Genomic DNA, 16,965 nt, shown 5'->3' with positions numbered 1-16,965 from the left:
TGATCTTCCCACCAGCATGCGGGGAGTGAGGTCCTTCCACGTATCACTTCTCAAACCCGCAGTCCAGGTGGGTCCCACTCCTCCTCCTCCTGTCTTAGTCGATGCCCAACCCGAGTATGAGGTGGAGAAGATCATAGACTCACGTACTGTACAAAACTCAGTGCAATATCTCGTACATTGGAAGGGGTACGGCATTGAGGAGAGGCAATGGGTACCTGGGAACCGCATGCATGCGGACGAGTTAGTAAGGGAATTTCATGCTGTACACCCAGAGAAACCTAGAAAGGAGCTGTCCGGAGTCCACTCCTCGGGGGGGGGGGGGGGGGGGGGTACTGTGAGAAAACGCGGAAGAGCCGCCGCCATGAGCCAGCGGTCGGCGGCTCTTTCCGCGTGCAGTGGCCGCACACACGGGGAGGCAGCCGCCTCCTCCCAGCATGAGGCGGCTGTCCCCGTGGAGAGGCATACGGAGCGCAGGGAAACCGCCGCGTTAGACGCGGCGGTTACTACGCATACCCCCGCTGCGGAGACACCGCAGAGCGGGGCTACTGTGGCTGGGACTCATAGTCCCTCAAGGTTCAGAGTGACGCGCGCGCGCGCGCACTCAGACAAAATTTATGACACCCAGAAGGGAGTCAGCTGACCAGGCTGGTCAGCTGACTCTAGCTCCACTCCCCATTGGTCCAGCACTCAAGGAGGTGCTGGGGGGACACCTGTGTATATATACTGCTGGCTGTTCACTTGCTCCTTGTCTGGCGTTGCGATCACATATGTGGGAGCACCCAGATCCGTAGTCAGATCCGCAAGTGTGCCGGGACCAGCTGGAGCTGTAATCCTACACTTAGCTAGATTCTGTTGATAGCTAAAGTACTAGTTTGATTGTGATTATCTGTTATGACTTTTGCCTGCCTTGACTACCCTTCTGAACTCTGATCTTGTACCTCGATATTTCTGATACTCTGTTGCCGAACCCCGGCTCGTTCCTTGACTCTGCTTCTGCCTCCTGATTTTGTACCCCGATATATCTGATACCCCGTTGCTGAACCCTGTCTGTACTTTGACTCCGCCTTTGCCTCCTGATCTTGTACTTTATCTGTCCGTGTGTGTACGACCTTGCTTGTCCGACCTCGAGAACCGATCTTACTGTTAGAGGCGGTTCCTCGCTCTGTTAGTAATCCTTCCTCCTGAAGGTTACTTCCAGTCTGTCCTTCCTACTGTCAGTCTGACTCCTCCCGTCTTGGAGAGCTCAGGTCTGCGGAAGGAATCTGTGCAGTACCCCTTGCTTCACTGAGGCCTAGTCCTCTAAGTGTTACTGTTGCACCTAACACTACACTCTACTCAGGTGAACAGAGGTTAGCTAGTATATCGGATTATCAGTGATACTGCAGATCACGTATAATCTGGTATACATCTGTATTCCCAGTGATTCTGCAGATCACTGGTAATCAGATCCTCCCTGTGCTTCACCGATCGTTACAGCTGCTAATTAAGAGGGGGTAGCGCCAGAAGGAGGGGACCCAGATGAGGGAGGTGGGGGGTCTGGCCCCCCTCCCCGCCGCTTTTCCCGCTACCCCTCCTTTCTGTGTTGCTTCCCCCTCCTGCACAGGCCTCTGTGGGAGGCCTTGGTGACACCCCCTGGGGCGTCCGACACCCGGAGCACCCCGCCCCTTGCCGCCCTATGGTAGGAACGCCATTGGCCTGCCCTGCCATGCTGTGTGTCCCCCTCTCCAGTGTCCCCTGCCCTGCCATGATGTTTGTGCCCCTCTTCAGTGTCCCTTGCCCTGCCATGCTGTGAGTCCCCATCTCCAGTGTCTCCTGCCCTGTTGTGTGTCGCCCTCTCCAGTGTCCCCTGCCCTGCTGTGTGTCCCCCTCTCCAGTGTCCCCTGCCCTGCTGTGTGTCCCCCTCTCCAGTGTCCCCTGCCCTGCTGTGTGTCCCCCTCTCCAGTGTCCCCTGCCCTGCCATGCTGTGTGTCCCCCTCTCCAGTGTCCCCTGCCATGCTGTGTGCCCCCCCTCCAGTGTCCTCTGCCCTGCCATGCTGTATGTCCACCCCTCCAGTGTTCCCTGCCCTGCTGTGTTTCCCCCTCTCCAGTGTCCCCTGCCATGCTGTGTGTCCCCCTCTCCAGTGTCCCATGCCATGCTGTGTGTCCCCCCTCCAGTGTCCCCTGCCCTGCCATGCTGTGTGTCCCCCTCTCCCATAGCTTCCCAACTGTCCCTCTTTTGGGGGGAAAGTCCCTTTTTGGGTGCCCTGTCGCTCTTTCCTCCTCATTTGTCCCTCTTACAGGATTGATGTACAGACCTACTGAAAAATGTGTTAAATTGACTTTAAACTTTTTACTCATCCTTTAAACTCATATATTTCTTATTTCCATGTGTTATGAAGGAAAATGAACCAGGATACAAAGGACCAGTGTGGTGTAAATTATAAAATTACATATTTTTCTTATAAAATATTTATGGTATGCGTTGACTAGGGGTGTGACAGGTGCATGATTAGGGGTGTGGCAGGGGTGTTGCTTAAGTGTCCCTCTTTCTGGTCTCAAAATGGTGGGAGGTATGCATTGTTTTTCGGTATATTTTTCAATTCCAACTCTAGCTTCTAGATTGCTGAGTGGTCCAATGTAGTCTAATGATACTCATAGTCCCAAGACACTCAATCTTGGCCATCTTGGAAGCACCCAAGTAGTATTGATCTATAAACAAATGGTCTATTCTCATATAGACATTATGTACAAGAGAAAAGTAAGAGTAATCTCTGTCAATAGGGTGTAAATAGTGTCAGCTATCTACAAAATGAGCAGATTTAAGAATTTGATTATATCTGGAGATCGATGACATTGGGATCGAAAGTCCTCCCTGCAGATGAGTCTATCACTGGGTTACTGATAAGGTCGTTGCTCCATAAAATGAGTGAGCTTACCCTGTACTCTTTAAAAAAAATTGAACCTGTCTAAGACAGGTTAGAGCTGTTTTATGCTGCACCCACTTTCTGTGAATTTGTAACCTCAGTTACCAAGGGACCAACTGTACCAAGTTTAGGGGCTCTAGCTTTACTACCGTGAGAATGGCACCCTTTTACATTTTTCCATTTACATGAATAGAAGAAATCTGATTGGCTATTTGTGGTTTCGCCCAGGTGTGCAGGGGAAGTGTTAGAGTATGGAGGCTGAGTAAATATACCTGGGGAATGGCTTTTATGTTCATTCTTCTCCTTTTCTTTGATTCACCATTAATTTCAAAGAAATATTTATCATCAGGAGATCCTACAGAATCTGAGGAGTCTTCAGCCTCTTGGCCACTGTTCTTTGATCCAGGTGACATTATGATGTGTAGGTTTCTTGGCAAACTCTAACACAGAGTTTAAAAAGGTAAATAAGAAAGGAGAAAACAAATGCACAACAAATACACATAAAATAAGCAGCTCTAGTTTAACAAGGCACAAAACATATATAGGGCATAAGTCAAACACTATCACTAGCGATAATGGTTAGCAATAGCTAGTACTGCTGTATTTGGATCGAACACTAACTTGGCAATTCAATTTGGGCTGACCTCTACATTAGCAATATTTTGCCCACAATGTGGGTGCTTAGAAACACTAAAGAATTCTATCAACATAGTAATAAAACCTGTGTTTTTTCGATTCTACATTTAACAGACTTTTGAGTTTGACAAATGTGTTAGGGGTACAAGGGGAAGACACTGAAGGGAAATGGCAAGCTTTTAAACTTATACTCAATCAATATTGTAGTATGTATATCCCATATGGAAACAAAATATCTAGGAATAAAAAAAGGCCTCTATGGATGAATAGAAAGGTTAAAGATAAAATGAAGAGGAAAAAGAATGCCTATAAGGTCTTAAAACAGGAAGGGACCGAGGCTGCACTAAGCAATTATAAGGAGTGCAATAAAAATTGTAAAAAAGAAATTAGGCAGACAAAGATTGAAGCTAAAAAACAAATCGCTAGGGATATCAAATCTAACCCAAAAAAGTTTTACAAGTACATTAACTCTAAAAAAAGAAAGGTTGACTGTATAGGACTCCTAAAGGATGAGGGTGGGAACTCAATGGTGGATGACCAAGGTAAGGCAGAGTTATTAAATGCTTTCTTTGCTTCTGTCTTCACAAAAGAAACAGCACTGTTGAAAATTACAGAGGCAGAAGAGTCTCAATCTTCTAACTGTAATACTAAATACTTAACGCAGGAAGAAGTGAAGGCAAGACTAAATAAATTAAAAATAGACAAGGCACCTGGCCCGGATGGCATGCATCCTCGGGTCCTAAGGGAATTAAGTTCATTTATAGATAAACCCCTTTATCTTATCTTTTGTGACTCTCTTTCAATTGGCAGAGTCCCAGTGGATTGGCGTACAGCCCACGTTTTGCCATTATTTAAGAAGGGCAAAAAAATCAGATCCAGGAAATTATAGACCTGTAAGCTTAACATCAGTTGTATGCAAACTATATACTATACATGACTTCATAGTAGAAAATAATCTTATTTCTCAGCATCAACATGGGTTTACTAAAGACAGGTCCTGTTTGACTAACATGCTCAGCTTTTATGAGGTAGTGAATGCTAATATGGATATTGGGAATGCTGTAAATGTGATATACTTGGACTTTGCAAAGGCCTTTGATACTGTTCCCCACAAAAGTCTGGTGCAAAAGTTGAGGATGCAAGGACTGGGGAAGAGTCTGTGTGCATGGATCGGGAACTGGCTAATGGACAGAAAACAAAGAGTTGTGGTCAATGGATCGTACTCAAAATGGGAGACTGTTAGCAGTGGGGTACCACAGGGGTCTGTTCTGGGTCCAGTGCTCTTCAATTTATTTATTAATGACCTAGTAGATGCAGTAGTGAGCAATGTTGCTATTTTTGCAGATGATACAAAATTGTGCAGAATGATCAACTCTCAAGAAGATAGTGTCATATTGCAACATGATCTGGATAGGATGGCTATATGGGCACATACATGGCAGATGAAATGCAATGTTGAAAAATGTAAAGTCATGCATTTTGGCCGTACTAATGGTCTAGCACCATACAAAATAAATGGGATACAGTTGGGGACATCAAACTTGGAGAAGGACTTAGGAGTACTCATCGACAACAAGTTAAATAATCATACTCAATGCCAAGCAGCTGCAGCTAAAGCTAACAACATTTTGGGATGCATTAAAAGGGAAATAAAAACTCAAGATGCTAGCATAATATTGCCCCTGTTTAACTCTCTAGTAAGGCCACATCTGGAATATGGAATTCAGTTCTGGGCACCACATTGCGAAAAAGATATTGCAGTTTTAGAGCAGGTGCAGAGACGAGCAACAAAATTGATACGTGGGATGGAGAAAGGTTAGATAAACTGGGTTTATTTAGTCTAGAGAAAAGACGCCTTAGAGGGGATCTAATTAACATGTATAAATACATTAGAGGGCAATATAATAGCTTGGCGGATGAGCTTTTTGTCCCTAGGCCTAGAGGACATGATCTGCGCATGGAGGAAAAACGTTTTAGCCATTTATTTAGGAAAGGGTTCTTTACAGTAAGAGTGATTAAGATGTGGAATGCATTGCCACAGGAAGTCGTTATGGCAAACTCTATACCTGCATTTAAAGAGGGCTTAGATGCTTTCCTTGCGTTGAAAGACATCCATGGCTACAATTACTAGGTAATGCCTAATGATGTTGATCCAGGGATTTTATCTGATTGCCATCTGAAGTCGGGAAGGAATTTTTCCCTTTTGGGGCTAATTGGACCATGCCTTGTAAGGGTTTTTTCGCCTTCCTCTGGATCAACAGGGATATGTGAGGGAGCAGGCTGGCGTTGTACTTTGTACTGGTTGAACTCGATGGACGTATGTCTTTTTTTCAACCAAAATAACTATGTAACTATGTAACTATGAGATTCCTTTACACATTAGCCAGATTAGGGATGCCTGTGTGATTACTCTAATTTAAATACAACTGTATAGTACTATAAACCCTTGCTCCTATTATGGGGCATTGCATTCCACTGGGCTAGCAGGTTTGTTTGAAGAACTCCATTGCCCGTTAGCAGCGAGGGCTGTGCTCTGAAATGGAGGGGTAAACTCTGTCACCCATGCTACCACTGGTTATGGAGTTAAGGGAAGGCTGTACTTATTTTTGTATCTGCTTCTCACTGGAGCTGAACATATTTAGCACGATTGAAAGCTTCTCAGGCTATGGTTGCTGAACAAGTTAGATAAGCCATTATGCTGCAGCACATAACATGCAGTGCATAATCACAATGCACCACCTTGCATAAGGGGTAAACTTCACACTGTGTTTTTGAACTGAGCATGTAATCAGTTACATAATGGTAATATGTGTGCTGGGTTCCACAGCTTTCAAGGCATTAAATTTATTTTAAACAGCAACAGCAATAAAGGTGGAAAAAGAACCAAAGTAGTGGTTGGAGTTTACTCAACTTATTCACTGTGTTAAAATCTTTATGTACCAGTGACCTTCAAAAAAAAAAACTCCACTTCTTCATTTATAAAGAGGAACTTTAACAAGGATTGAACTTCATCCCAATCAGTAGCTGATACCCCTTTACCATGAGAAATATTTACCTTTTCTTGAATAGACAGACCATCAGGGGATTGTGGTGAAACCCCTCCCACAGTGTGATGTCAAGACCAACGTCCTGACAATTTGCTGTCTGTGAAACTCATTGCATTGTGGAAACTAACAGCTTTTTCCAGCTGCCAAGTAAGCAATATCTCCCTCTGTGCATAGAACTCTCATTAACAAACATTCTGTACAGATCTAGTGACAAGAGAAAACGGAAGACATATATATGTATTAAGATTAAAAAATCTCTATTTATTTATTATTATGCTTATAAAAAATCTAATATAAAAGCACAATCTGACACATTAACGGGGGTTCAGTGGTGACATCCACTTGTATTGTGAATGCAGTTCACGTATGAAAGAAGTAAGGGGATGTGTTCACAGGGAGATAAATGGAAGACGGCTTTTAACACTCAAGATGGGCATTATGAATACCTTGTGATGCCCTTTGGTCTTTGTAATGCCCCAGCCGTCTTCCAGGATTTCGCCAATGATGTATTTAGAGATGTTCTGGGCAAATATGTGGTGGTCTATTTGGATGATATCCTCGTTTATTCAAAATCCTTGTCAGAACATCGAGATCATGTGAAATGGGTCCTTCAGAGGTAGTGTTGGGCGAACACCTAGATGTTCGGGTTCGCGAACGTTCGCCGAACATCGCCGCGATGTTCGGGTGTTCGCGCCGAACTCCGAACATAATGGAAGTCAATGGGGACCCGAACTTTCGTGCTTTGTAAAGCTTCCTTACATGCTACATACCCCAAATTAGCAGGGTATGTGCACCTTGGGAGTGGGTACAAGAGGAAAAAAAATATTTGAAAAAGAGCTTATAGTTTTTGAGAAAATTGATTGTAAAGTTTCAAAGGAAAAACTGTCTTTTAAATGTGGAAAATGTCATGTTTCTTTGCACAGGTAACATGCTTTTTGTCGCCATGCAGTCATAAATGCAATACAGAGAAGAGGTTCCAGGAAAAGGTAACGGTAACGCTAACCCAGCAGCAGCAGCACACGTGATGGAACAGGAGCAGGCGCAGGAGGAGAAGGCCATGCTTTTTGAGACACAACAACCCAGGCCTTGCATGAGGACAAGAAGCGTGCGGATAGCATGCTTTTTACCGCCATGCAGTCATAAATGTAATAAAGATAAGAGGTTCAATAAACAGGGACCAGGCGTCAACGCTAACCCAGCAGCAGCAGACGTGATGGAACAGGAGGAGGCGCAGGAGGAGAAGGCCACGCTTTCAGGTGCAACTCAGGCCTTGCATGAGGACAAAAAAATGTGTGCGCAAAGCAATGCAATGAGTAGTTTTCAGGACACAATGGGCTATTCGGAGGAGCTATTCCCACCCCCACAATCTTCTACCTGTGAAAGGTCAATGGAACAGCCACAACTGTTGTGCCCGAATTCACAACCTTTTTCTGTGGAAAATGCACCTCGCACTGAAATGCAAGGCGAGGCCGAGGATGAACATGACATCAACAACTCAACATGACGCAAAATGGGGGCGGAACAGAAAGCTGCTTTCAATGTTTTGAAGGCCTTAATTGCCTCTGGTGGCCAGTTAGATGCATCATTCATCACACCAAAATCCCAGAGCAATGTGTGCAGGAATTTGAATCGCAGGAGGTGTACCGAGATCATCTGGACAAGTGACCAAGTGACAAGTGACCAAGTGACAAGTGACAAAGTGAAAAGTGACAAAGTGACCAGTGACAAAATGACAAAGTGACAAAATGACAAAGTGACAAAATGACAAAGTGACAAAATGACAAAGTGACAAGTGACAAGTGACAAAGTGACAAGTGACAAGTGACAAAGTGACAAGTGACAAAGTGACAAAATGACAAAGTGACAAGTGACAAAGTGACAAGTGACAAGTGACAAAGTGACAAGTGACAAAGTGACAAAATGACAAAGTGACAAGTGACAAAGTGACAAGTGACAAGTGACAAAGTGACAAAATGACAAAGTGACAAAGTGACAAAGTGACCAGTGACAAAGTGACAACTGAGAGGTTGTTCTGGGGAGCTCCACTGCACTCAGTCGCATATGAGGAGAGGTCTCGTCGGGACTGCTGATCCTCCTCAGCTTGCTCAAAGCCTTGAGGGTTCCTGAAGATCCTCTGCTTGGAGTTCGCCGGGGTTCAGCTTGGTGTCGGGGTCGGCGGCGTCCTCCTCACTCCAACGTGGCAGATCTTCTGTTGAAGGAAAAAAAAAAAAACATTGTTAAAAGTCCAGTACCGCTTCTGAAGGACTCACCAAGAGATGCAGGAGCGCTTCAATCTAGCGCACCATCGCTCGCTGGGTGATGTCCCTCCCTATGCGCTGGAATTCTACGCTGCACATGCTAGCACGCTTTTGCGCAGTGCCGAGGCGCATTCCAGCAGCTAGCTACCAAGCTTCTGTGGATCTGATTGGGCCACCATGTTGGATCTCTGCCAAGTCCTCCAAAATTTTGAGCAATCCACGTTGCGTGACTGAGCAGTGACAACTCTACAGTCAGCATTACAATACCACTGCTGTGTTTACTGAAGAAATCAATGTTGAAGATGGAAAACCGCTGGCATGATGCAAGTGGGGGATTCTGAAGATGAAAACGATCAGCGTGATGATACCAACATCAGGCAACCTGCCTCAGGAAACGCTGGTCCCAGCTATGACAAAGAACAGGACGAGGAACAGCTGGAGTTGGAGCAGGAATTGGATGCCCCCACTGCCGAGGGACAGAGCGGTGCACGTTGGACTTCCACAATTTAGCGGGAATGGACAGCAGAAGAGGAAGAAAGTGATGCTGGTGACAAATATGGTGCATCACAACAATCACAACGCTCACAAGAACATGAAGACAGAGGAGTCTGGCAGGACTCTCTGGCACACATGGCTCAATTCATGCTAGACTGCATTGAACGCGGCCCGCGCATCATTCACTATTCATTATTATTCATTATTCTGGAATCTGGACAACACCAATTACTAGGTTTATACCAAGTTTATCCAAACACAATGTTAAAAAACTGATTGAAGAAAGTGTCAGACAGGTCAAAAATGGAACAATTCCAGCAGGCCCTTGAGGATGGAGACTTTAGAGAGGAGATTGACATCCTCCTCCTTCTCTAGCCAGTTGTACGCCGACAGACTGACTTCAGCAAACCCAGGAGGACCAGGAGGGCAGCAAAGAACACAAGCTGCTGCTAGTGCCGAAAAGGGAATGGTATTGGCAGTGTCCTTGGAGTGGGAACATTTTCTGACACCCATGCAGCAGCCCACAGAACAGCAATCGGGCAGTTCCACGTCCTCCAACACCAATCGCCTGGAGAAGATGGTCAAGGTCCAGGACTACATGTCAGATGGCGTAGCTGTGTTGAACAATCCATCTGCAGACAGACGGTGAGTGTGACAGGCAGCACAGAAGGACCATGGCAACTCACTCATAGTACCACAGTTTGATAGTGCTGCCCAAAAAATGATATGGATCCGTGGACCCGCGCACTGCGGGCAGTACTGGGAAGTGGGAACGCAGATTTTAGTACCTAAACACACGATACAACATGTTTTCCGGGGTTGGACTCTGAGGCACATACAGATGGTCCCGATCATCATCCTCATCATACAACTCTTCTCCTGAGTCTGACCCACCCACCACCTCTGCCACCCCAACATCCCCAGACACAGACCCCTCATCGTCCTCAACATTAACTTGGGATGCTGGCCTGAGCCAGACCTCCTCCTCCACATCAGGCCCCATCATCTCCTCAATGGCAGCCCTCATTAATCGCTCTGGCGACGGACCGATGGACACAACGTTCTCCTCCGGGGAGGGCTGCTGCTGACCACTGGCTGCTGGGGTGGATGTTATAGCTTGCGTGGGGCGTTGGCTGTTGCTGTTGTTGGGAGTGCTGCTCACAGCGGAGGTCTCTGAGGAACTCATGGTGAGCTCATATAGTGGTTGGCGGTGAGTGGAGTATTACTGATCCCAGCAATATACACACTGACTGGCAGAGTACGCAATGCTATATAGTCTGGCTGAGCGGTGTACACAGAGCGGCAGTACACACAATGCTATATAGTCTGGCTGAGCGGTGTACACAGAGTGGCAGTAAACAATGCTATATAGTCTGGCTGAGCCGTGTACACAGAGTGGCAGTAAACAATGCTATATAGTCTGGCTGAGCGGTGTACACAGAGTGGCAGTACACACAATGCTATATAGTCTGGCTGAGCGGTGTACACAGAGTGGCAGTACACACAATGCTATATAGTCTGGCTGAGCGGTGTACACAGAGTGGCAGTAAACAATGCTATATAGTCTGGCTGAGCGGTGTACACAGAGTGGCAGTAAACAATGCTATATAGTCTGGCTGAGCGGTGTACACAGAGTGGCAGTACACACAATGCTATATAGTCTGGCTGAGCCGTGTACACAGAGTGGCAGTACACACAATGCTATATAGTCTGGCTGAGCGGTGTACACAGAGTGGCAGTAAACACAATGCTATATATAGCGTGGCTGAGCGAGGTACACAGTGGCAGTACACACAATGCTATATAGTCTGGCTGAGCGGTGTACACAGAGTGGCAGTAAACACAATGCTATATATAGTGTGGCTGAGCGAGGTACACAGTGGCAGTAACCAATGCTATATATAGTGTGGCTGAGCGAGCGGTGTACTACTCTTCCCAGCAGCGACACACAATGACTGGGGGGGACCCTGGCTAGCGTGGCTGGAGAGCGAACTACCCTGCCTGCCTACCCAAAGCTAAACCCACAGACAAATGGCGGAGATATGACGTGGTTCGGGTATTTATTTACCCGAACCACGTGACCGTTCGGCCAATCAGAGCGCGTTCGGGTCCGAACCACGTGACCCGTTCGGCCAATCACAGCGCTAGCCGAACGTTCGGCCATGCGCTCTTAGTTCGGCCATGTGGCCGAACGGTTTGGCCGAACACCATCAGGTGTTCGGCCGAACTCGAACATCACCCGAACAGGGTGATGTTCTGCAGAACCCGAACAGTGGCGAACACTGTTCGCCCAACACTATTCAGAGGTTACGAGAAAACTCGTTGTTTGCTAAACTGGAGAAATGTATTTTGAGGTTACTGAGGTACTTTTCTTAGGATATATGATTTCAGATTCTGGTTTGTCTATGGACAAAAAGAAAGTTTCGGCAGTTTTGGAGTGGCCACAGCTGGGAAACCTTAAGGCATTGCAACGGTTTTTGGGTTTTGCCAATTACTATAGAAACTTCATTAAGAATTTTTCCACTCTGGTAGCACCATTGACAGATCTCACAAATAAAGGGGCTGATCCTGTTAATTGGCCATCCTTGGCCTGTAAAGCCTTTGATACTCTGAAAATGTCTTTTCTGCTCCGCCTGCATCCTTATGCATCCCAATGTCGCATTACCATTCTGTGTAGAAGTTGATGCCTCTGAAGTAGGAGTTGGGGCAGTTCTTTCTTAGTATTCAGGTCAGCCTGAACGTCTGCACCCTTGTGCTTTCTTTTCTAAAAAGTTTTTGCCAGCAGAACGGAACTATGATATAGGAAACAGGGAACTCTTGGCAGTTAAGATGGCTTTTGAGGAATGGAGGCATTGATTGGAGGGCGCTGAGCATCCTGTCACTGTGTACACTGATCATAAGAACTTAGAGTATGCGGAAAAAGCAAAAAGATTCAATCCTAGGCAGGCTCGATGGGTATTGTTTTTTTCACGTTTTAATTTTACAATAACATACAAGCCGGGTAGCAAAAATGTAAAAGCTGATGCTTGGTCCAGATATTTTGATTCAGAAGTTTTGCAAGCTGACGATCCAGTTCCTATAATTCTCAAACATTGTGTGGTCGCTGCTACAGATACTCAGAATTCCTTAGATTTATCTGACTTAATGTCCTCTTTTCAGGAAAATTGTCCACCTGGGAAACCGTCAGACGTATATTTTGTACCAATCTATCTATGTCTACAGCTACTTCATCAATTCCATGATACCAAACTGGCAGGACGTCCTGGCGAGACTTATACGCTGGAACTATTGGCTCGTCATGTTTGGTGGCCAACCATGAGGAGAGATTGTAAACTTTGTGGGTGAATGCAACATTTGTGCCAGAAGTAAGGTCTCTAGGAGTGCCCCTAGAGGGAATCTGAAGCCTTTGCCTATACCCCAGGTCCCCCTGACACATATTGCTATGGCTTTTGTAGTGGATTGACCTTGTTCTGGTGGTATGAGTGTTATTTGGGTAGTCGTGGACCGATTCAGTAATATGGCTCATTTCATTCCTTTATGTAAATTACCTTCTGTGAAAAAGTTGGCAATATTATTTATTGAGCATATTGTTTGATTACATAGTATTCCTGAGAACATCGTGTCTGACCGGGGAGTTCAGTTTGTCTCTCAATTCTGGCGATCATTCTGTTCTCAATTGGGGATTGAGTTGTCATTTTCATCAGGTTTTCATCCTGAGACCAATGGTCAGACGGAAAAGACAAATCAGTCCGTAGAACAGTAACTCAGGTGTTTCGTGTCTGACCGTCAGGAGACCTGGCTTAACCACTTCCCGACCGCCTCTGTGCCTTGTGGCGGCCGGGAGGTGGAGCCCGCAAGGACCAGCTCATGCCCAAAGGCGGCGGTCCTTGTAGGGGCATGGGCGGAGCAATCGCGTCATCCGTGACGCGATCCTCCGCCGGCGCCTGTCTCCGCTCACCCGCCGCAACATCCCGCCGGCCATACGGAAGCGCCGGCGGGATGTTAACCCGACGATCGCCGCATACAAAGTGTATAATACACTTTGTAATGTTTACAAAGTGTATTATACAGGCTGCCTCCTGCCCTGGTGGTCCCAGTGTCCGAGGGACCACCAGGGCAGGCTGCAGCCACCCTAGTCTGCACCCAAGCACACTGATCTCCCCCCCCTGCCCCCTGATCGCCCACAGCACCCCTCAGACCCCCCCTGCCAACCCCCCAGACCCCTGTTTACACCCAATCACCCTCCTAATCACCCATCAATCACTCCCTGTCACTATCTGTCAACGCTATTTTTTTGTAACCCTAAACTGCCCCCTGGGGACTCCTGATCACCCCCCCACCCCTCAGATTATCCCCAGCCCCCCCCCCCAGAGTGTACTGTATACCTCTATCCCCCTGATCACCTGTCAATCACCTGTCAATCACCCATCAACCACCCATCAATCACCCCCTGTCACTGCCATCCATCAATCAGCCCCTAACCTGCCCCTTGCGGGCAATCTGATCACCCACCCACACCAATAGATCGCCCGCAGATCCGACGCCAGATCACCTCCCAAGTGCAGTGTTTACATCTGTTCTCTACCCTAAACACCCACTAATTACCCATCAATCACCCATCAATCACCCCCTATCACCACCTGTCACTGTTACCCATCAGATCAGACCCTAATCTGCCCCTTGCGGGCACCCAATCACCCGCCTACACGCTCAGATTGCCCTCAGACCCTCCCTTATCAATTCGCCAGTGCATTAGTTACATCTGTTCTTCCCTGTAATAACCCACTGATCACCTGTTAATCACCCATCAATCACCCCTGTCACTGCCACCCATCAATCAGCCCCTAATCTGCCCCTTGCGGGCAATCTGATCACCCACCCACACCAATAGATCGCCCGCAGATCCGACATCAGATCACCTCCCAAGTGCAGTGTTTACATCTGTTCTCTACCCTAAACACCCACTAATTACCCATCAATCACCCCCTATCACCACCTGTCACTGTTATCCATCAGATCAGACCCTAATCTGCCCCTTGCGGGCACCCAATCACCCGCCTACATGCTCAGATTGCCCTCAGACCCCCCCTTATCAATTCGCCAGTGCATTAGTTACATCTGTTCTTTCCTGTAATAACCCACTGATCACCTGTCAATCACCCATCAATCACCCCCTGCCACTGCCACCCATCAATCACCCCCTGGCACTGCCACCCATCAATCAGCCCCTAACCTGCCCCTTGCGGGCAATCTGATCACCCACCCACACCAATAGATCGCCCGCAGATCCGACGTCAGATCACCTCCCAAGTGCAGTGTTTACATCTGTTCTCTACCCTAAACACCCACTAATTACCCATCAATCACCCCCTGTCACTGCCACCCATCAATCACCCCCTGGCACTGGCACCCATCAATCACTCCATCACTGCCACCCATCAATCAGCCCCTAACCTGCCCCTTGCGGGCAATCTGATCACCCACCCACACAAATAGATCGCCCGCAGATCCGAGGTCAGATCACCTCCCAAGTGCATTGTTTACATCTGTTCTCTCCTCCAAACACCCACTAATTACCCATCAATCACCCCCTGTCACTGCTATCCATCAGATTAGACCCCTATCTGCCCCTAGGGCACTCAATCACCCGCCCACACCCTCAGAACCCAGCCCTGATCACCTCGCCAGTGCATTGCTTGCATCTATTCCCCCCTCTAATCACACCTTGAGACACCCATCAATCACCTCTTGTCACCCCCTAGCACACCTACCCATCAGATCAGGTCCTAATTTTCCCCGTGTGGGCTCCTGATCACTCGGACAAACCCTCAGATCCCCCTCAGACCCCCTTCCGATCACCTCCCCAGTGCATTGATTGCATCTATTTTCCCCTCTAACCACCCCCTGAGACACCCATCAATCACCTCCTGTCACCCCCCTAGCACTCCTATCCATCAGATCAGGCCCAATACAACCTGTCATCTAAAAGGCCACCCTGCTTATGACTGGTTCCACAAAATTCGCCCCCTCATACACCACCTGTCATCAAAATTTGCAGATGCTTATACCCCTGAACAGTCATTTTGAGACATTTGGTTTCCAGACTACTCACGGTTTTGGGCCCGTAAAATGCCAGGGCGGTATAGGAACCCCACAAGTGACCCCATTTTAGAAAAAAGACACCCCAATGTATTCTGTTAGGTGTATGACGAGTTCATAGAAGATTTTATTTTTTGACAAAAGTTAGCGGAAATTGATTTTTATTGTTTTTTTTCACAAAGTGTCATTTTTCACTAACTTGTGACAAAAAATAAAATCTTCTATGAACTCGCAATACACCTAACGGAATACCTTGGGGTGACTTCTTTCTAAAATGTGGTCACTTGTGGGGTTCCTATACTGCCCTGGCATTTTAGGGGCCCTAAACCATGAGGAGTAGTCTAGAAAACAAATGCCTCAAAATGACCTGTGAATAGGACGTTGGGCCCCTTAGCGCACCTAGGCTGCAAAAAAGTGTCACACATGTGGTACCGCCGTACTCAGGAGAAGTAGTATAATGTGTTTTGGGGTGTATTTTTACACATACCCATGTTGGGTGGGAGAAATCTCTCTGTAAATGGTGTGTAAAAAAATCAAGCAATTGTCATTTACAGAGATATTTCTCCCACATAGCATGGGTATGTGTAAAAATACACCCCAAAACACATTATACTACTTCTCCTGAGTACGGCGGTACCACATGTGTGGCACTTTTTTACACCTTAAGTACGCTAAGGGGCCCAAAGTCCAATGAGTACCTTTAGGATTTCACAGGTCATTTTGCGACATTTGGTTTCAAGACTACTCCTCACGGTTTAGGGTCCCTAAAATGCCAGGGCAGTATAGGAACCCCACAAATGACCCCATTCTAGAAAGAAGACACCCAAAGGTATTCCGTTAGGAGCATGGTGAGTCCATAGAAGATTTTATTTTTTGTCACAAGTTAGCGGAAAATGACACTTTGTGAAAAAAAAAAATCAATTTTCGCTAACTTGTGACAAAAAAATAAAAACTTCTATGAACTCACCATACTCCTAATGGAATACCTTGCGGTGTCTTCTTTCTAAAATGGGGTCATTAGTGGGGTTCCTATACTGCCCTGGCATTTTAGGGGCCCTAAACCGTGAGGAGTAGTCTTGAAACAAAAATGACCTGTGAAATCCTAAAGGTACTCATTGGACTTTGGGCCCCTTAGCGCAGTTAGGGTGCGAAAAAGTGCCACACATGTGGTATCGCCATACTCGGGAGAAGTAGTATAATGTGTTTTGGGGTGTATTTTTACACATACCCATGCTGGGTGGGAGAAATACCTCTGTAAATGACAATCTTTTGATTTTCTTACACACAATTGTCCATTTACAGAGTTATTTCTCCCACCCAGCATGGGTATGTGTAAAAATACACCCCAAAACACATTGTACTACTTCTCCCGAGTACGGCGATACCACATGTGTGGCACTGTTTTGCACCCTAACTGCGCTAAGGGGCCCAAAGTCCAATGAGTACCTTTAGGATTTCACAGGTCATTTTGAGAAATTTTGTTTCAAGACTACTCCTCACGGTTTAGGGCCCCTAAAATGCCAGGAC

General features: G+C 46.7%; 1 protein-coding gene across 1 annotated transcript in view; it reads right to left on the bottom strand.

Moving 5' to 3' along the window:
- CARD11 (caspase recruitment domain family member 11) overlaps positions 1-16,965 on the bottom strand; it is a 586,831-nt gene that overhangs the window by 284,485 nt on the left and 285,381 nt on the right. Inside the window, exon 9 of the mRNA XM_068244905.1 lies at positions 3,176-3,343. Coding sequence (XP_068101006.1) covers positions 3,176-3,343 — 168 coding nt within the window. The remainder of the gene's footprint in view (positions 1-3,175; positions 3,344-16,965) is intronic.

This window comes from Hyperolius riggenbachi, chromosome 7, assembly GCF_040937935.1.
Source record: "Hyperolius riggenbachi isolate aHypRig1 chromosome 7, aHypRig1.pri, whole genome shotgun sequence".
Classification (NCBI taxonomy): Eukaryota; Metazoa; Chordata; class Amphibia; order Anura; family Hyperoliidae; genus Hyperolius; species Hyperolius riggenbachi.
Note: the sequence above shows the minus strand (reverse complement) of the source record. Positions and strands in the feature narration are given on the sequence as shown.